At 37.8% G+C, this 5,000-nt stretch overlaps 1 protein-coding gene across 2 annotated transcripts in view; it reads left to right on the top strand.

The window, feature by feature from the left end:
- The window catches only part of tnnt1 (troponin T type 1 (skeletal, slow)), a 20,108-nt gene that overhangs the window by 5,140 nt on the left and 9,968 nt on the right, over positions 1 to 5,000 (top strand). The window contains exons 6-8 of one of the 2 annotated variants that reach the window (XM_053514023.1): positions 1,622 to 1,639; positions 2,048 to 2,069; positions 2,157 to 2,217. In XM_053514023.1, coding sequence (XP_053369998.1) covers positions 1,622 to 1,639; positions 2,048 to 2,069; positions 2,157 to 2,217 — 101 coding nt within the window. The remainder of the gene's footprint in view (positions 1 to 1,621; positions 1,640 to 2,047; positions 2,070 to 2,156; positions 2,218 to 5,000) is intronic. The other variant, XM_053514024.1, reaches the window with a different exon arrangement.

Here is a 5,000-nt window from a genome sequence, read left to right as displayed (position 1 = left end):
TACAACTTATATATTATTATTATATTAAATTTTATTTGTATAGCGCTTTTAACAATTTCCATTGCCGCAAAGCAGCTTTACACAATCAAAAGAATTATTTAAGTTTGTATGAAATGTGAATTTGTATAAATCAAAATGGTCAGTTTGTCCCTGGTGAACCAGCCGAGGGCGACAGTGGCAAGGAAAAACTCCCTGAGATGGTAATAGGAAGAAACCTTGAGAGGAACCAGACTCAACAGGGAACCCATCCTCATCTGGGTGAAACAGAAAGCAGTAAATGATCTGCATTTATACAGTGTGTAGGGTGGGAGGCAGTTCAGCTATAATAGCTGATGTTAATTGATGTTAATATGGAGTCCAGGTAGTTATTGAAGACCCAGGTAGACTTGTAAGAAGTTCCAGTCATGAACTATCGAACTGTCAAGTCCCCAGAGAAACAGTTGCCAACACCAGTCAAGGCCAGAACCATTTTCTAGGTAGAGAGAATCATCCCCAGACACCAGACGCATCCCAGAGAGACACACGGGGCATCCATGTGACGAGATCTTCAGCCAGAAGCGGGGCACCAGGATGGGTCAGACAGGTCCGGAGGGCAGAGGGAGTCTGGATCACTGGCAGCTCAGGAACGACATGTGTAGCTCGACAGAGAGAGAGAAAGAGAGAGAGGGAGGGAGAGGGAAGAGAAAGAGCAGGAGAGGAGAGATAACAGTTAGGTCTGGTCACAGTCACATAATGTATAATGTCAATGTATATTTAGTTTTATTTATTATATCTAATTGCCCACCCCCCTTTAAAAGCACCACCACACCTCCGACAACAAACTCCCTACATGCACATTACATCACTACTACTTGCTATTTTGCACTGTCCTAGTATAGTATACATGATGCACACAGGGCTACTCGCTCTGTCTTAAAATCACTTTATTAATTGTACTTCATATACACTTCATATACACTTCTTATACACTTCATATACACTTCATGTACACTTCATATACGCCTGCACATACACTATACTTTATAGGTTTTTTTTGTTTTATGTTGGTCTGTTCTTTGAGAACTACGACAGAGTCCTTGTGTGTGTCAACATTCTTGGCGAATAAAACCAGTTTCTGATTCTGATTCCGATAAGCCGCACAATTTGGCACCTCGTTCATGGGTCTACAGTAAACGTCACGGGAATAATTACGCGCCAAAGTTTGTATAGAATAATAAGCCTGAAAGGTAATACAAGTGCTGCAAGTGAAGCACCAATATTATTATCATTATTATTATTATTATTATCATTATTATTATCATTATTATTATTATTATTATCATTATTATTATTATTATTATTATTATTATTATCATTATTATTATTATTATTATTATTATTATCATTATTATTATTATTATTATTATTATTATCATTATTATTATTATTATTATTATTAACAACAACAACAACAACAATAATAGAATATTTACACCTGCACTCCAGAGTTTAGGAGGATAAATTCACTTTTCATGAATTCTCAGTGTTTATGTGTCAGTTTTCTGATCATCTGTCCAGTTTCTTTTTCTCTTCATCTTTTTATGTGTCCATCTGTTTCCATCATTTGTGTCTCATTCCTCAGGAGAAAACCAGGAAGAAGGTGAGAGCATAAAACGCTTCTCTCAGGTTTTTCTGTCCTTTACTCTTCTCTCTGACCTTCACATGCCCTTTCACCCTCCATCCCACACGTTCGTCTGAAAGAGAAAACATATTTTTTACCGAATAAAAATTCGATGTTTAAGATCTCCGTGTAAAATGTCAATGCTGAACATGTGACCAGAGAGTTATTACATCATAAAATGTACAAGAAAATACCAATGAGTTGCAGGCAAGGGGTGGAGTCAGTGTCACTGGAAGTGTTTTGTTGTTTAGCTTTGTATTTATTGAATTTAAAAAGCTTTATATCACACTGGTGGTTATTTTGTGTAAATGATCGGCACGGTTACGTTAATCATATCAGAATATTTTCTTTCTTTTTTTTCCTTTCCATCTTTTCTCTGTTCCACAGAGGAGGAACGGCCACGCCCCAAGTATGTTTAATTTAATAAAATTCCAACCTTTGCTCTTTTTCACCGAAGCTCGCTGTGAAAGTGTTTCCTGTCACCCTTTGTTTCCAGGCCGATGGCTCCTCAACTGGCTCCCCCGAAGATCCCGGAAGGAGAGAGAGTCGACTTTGATGTGAGTCTGATTCTGACAGTAAATTTAAACTTTAAAAAAAAAAAGGTTTTTTTGTGGAGGGCCTCTTTAGTCAAATGGTGCAGTTTAAGTTGAAAATCATGCATGTGAGTTTTATTCTCTAAATAAGAGGGTGCCGAGCCATGTCGGGAATTTGGTTCTAAAATCCCAGCAGCACCAAAGCATGACTGTGTTTCCTCCTGATTTTTATGTTTAATAATTGAAAGATTTGATAGATTCTAGTGATGATAGTAATTAGTTATAGTAATTATCCCCCAGGACACGGAAAAAGAAAAAAGGAACTCCATTAGAGTGAACTTCGGGGAACGGGGTCCAGTAAACCAGTAGTTTAACATCACTAACAGTAACAGAGGTTAAGTTGGAGTGCGCCTCACTCCATGTCGTGTGTCGTCTGAATATGTGTTTACATTCACGTGCACAGAAACGTGCTTTTAGTAGAAAGCTCGGTTAGAATCAGTGCAGCGGGTTTGGATGTGACGGCGCTCCTCATGTTATAACTAGACAGTGATTAGCCTGCCTAGCCTGTCTCTCACATAGGGTTTAGTTATTCAGCGCAGTGGAGGCTTTAAAACATCATGACTAAGACTTTATTCAGTTAGAACGTTTACTGCTTGAACCATGATGTCACAGTGTGGTTCTGCTCAGTGTTACAATTACTACACCCTATCGCAAACGTTGTATCGTTACTAGGCAACAACATTATTCAAGCTCACAAGAATGCGCAGACATACAGAACTTTAATTCAATTCAATTCAATTCAATTTTATTTATATAGCGCTTTTAACAATGGTCATTGTCTCAAAGCAGCTTCACAAAAATGAAAGAAATTCATAAAAAAATAATAATTTAAAAATAATAAAATAAAATTAATAATAATAATAATAATAATAATAATAAATTGTGTATGTGTGAGAAATATGTGTCTAGATAATAATAAGATGAATAAACGAAATTTCCCTGATGAGCAAGCCAAAGGTGACGGCGACAGTGGCAAGGAAAAACTCCCCGAGATGGTAATAGATTAACCTTGAGAGGAACCAGACTCAACAGGGAACCCATCCTCATCTGGGTGATAACAGATAGAGATGATATAACACCATGTGTGTTATGCAGCTGAGAGTACAATATAACAGAAATTCTTTAAATTAACATGAAGTCCAGTTCAGCATAGGGATGAGTCAGTAGGTGCAGAGGGCAGATGGGGTCTGGATCACTGGGAGCACAGGAGCAGGATGTGTAGCTCCAACCATAATAAGGCAGAATTCAGCTGGAGCTGGTCCAAGCTCCAGATGCCTCGGGATGGGTAGAAAAGTACAGAACAGATGGAGAGAATTAGCGTAGTTAACATTCAGGATAGATGTACTGGAGTATGAAGTTATGGGATGAGTTACGCGTATGCCAGATTAAAGAGATGTGTCTTGATTCTACTTTTAAACTGGGAAACTGTGTCTGAGCCCTGAACACTGTCTGGAAGGCTATTCCAAAGCTTTGGAGCTAAATATGAAAAAGCCCTGCCCCCTTTTATAGATTTTGAAATTCTGGGAATTATCAGAAGTCCAGAGTTTTGTGATCTTAAGGGACGTGGTGGATTATAGCGTTTCAGAAGACTGGTTAGGTATGTGGGAGCTAAACCATTTAAAGCCTTGTATGTAAGTAATACTATTTTGTAATTAATTCTAAATTGAACAGGTAGCCAGTGCAGGGATGATAATATTGGGGTTATATGATCATATTTTCTGGATCTAGTGAGAACCCTGGCGGCTGCATTTTGGACTAACTGAAGCTTGTTTATTGAGGATGCAGGACAACCACCTAGTAATGCATTACAATAGTCCAGTCTGGAGGTCATGAATGCATGAACTAGCTTTTCTGCATCAGATACAGATAAGATGCTCCTAAGTTTGGCGATATTTCTAAGATGGAAAAAGGCTGTTTTTGTGATATTGGAAATATGATTTTCAAAGGACAAGTTACTGTCTAATATTACGCTCAGGTCTTTTACTGTTGAGCTAGTAGTAACTGTACATCCTTCTAAACGCAGGCTGAAGTGTGAAAGCTGTTGTGTGCGGGTTTTGGGGCCAATAAGTAATATCTCTGTCTTGTCTGAATTTAGTAAAAGAAAGTTATTGGTCATCTTTTATGTCCTGGACACACTCGGTTAATCTAGACAACTTAGGTATTTCATCTGGTTTAGTTGAGATATATAATTGGGTATCATCAGCATAACAATGAAAACTAATCCCATGTCTTCTAATGATGTTACCCAAGGGAAGCATGTATATTGAGAACAGCAGAGGTCCTAAAACTGACCCTTGTGGGACCCCATATTTCACTGGCATTACACCAGACAGTTCTCCATTTAGGTCTACAAAATGGTATCGATCAGACAGGTATGATCTAAAGCATTTTAATGCCTGTCCCTGAATACCTATGTGATTTTGTAAGCGATCTCTAAAAATATTAGGATCTATAGTGTCGAATGCAGCACTAAGTATCTAAGTCTAGTATTAAGATGCAGCCTTGGTCTGAAGCTAAAAACAAGTAGTTTGCAATCTTAACTAGTGCAGTTTCTGTACTATGATGGGGCCTGAAACCTGACTGAAATTATTCTAGGATGTTGTTTTCCTGCAAGAATGTGCATATTTGAGCTGATACTACTTTTTCTAATATTTTTGATATAAAGGGGAGGTTTGAAATCGGTCTATAATTTATTTCATTTGCGTCCAAATTAGATTTTTTTAAGAAGCGGCTTAATAACTGCCAGC

The sequence above is a fragment of the Clarias gariepinus genome, chromosome 16 (genome assembly GCF_024256425.1).
Source record: "Clarias gariepinus isolate MV-2021 ecotype Netherlands chromosome 16, CGAR_prim_01v2, whole genome shotgun sequence".
Lineage (NCBI taxonomy): Eukaryota > Metazoa > Chordata > Actinopteri > Siluriformes > Clariidae > Clarias > Clarias gariepinus.
This window is presented reverse-complemented; position numbering and strand designations above follow the sequence as displayed.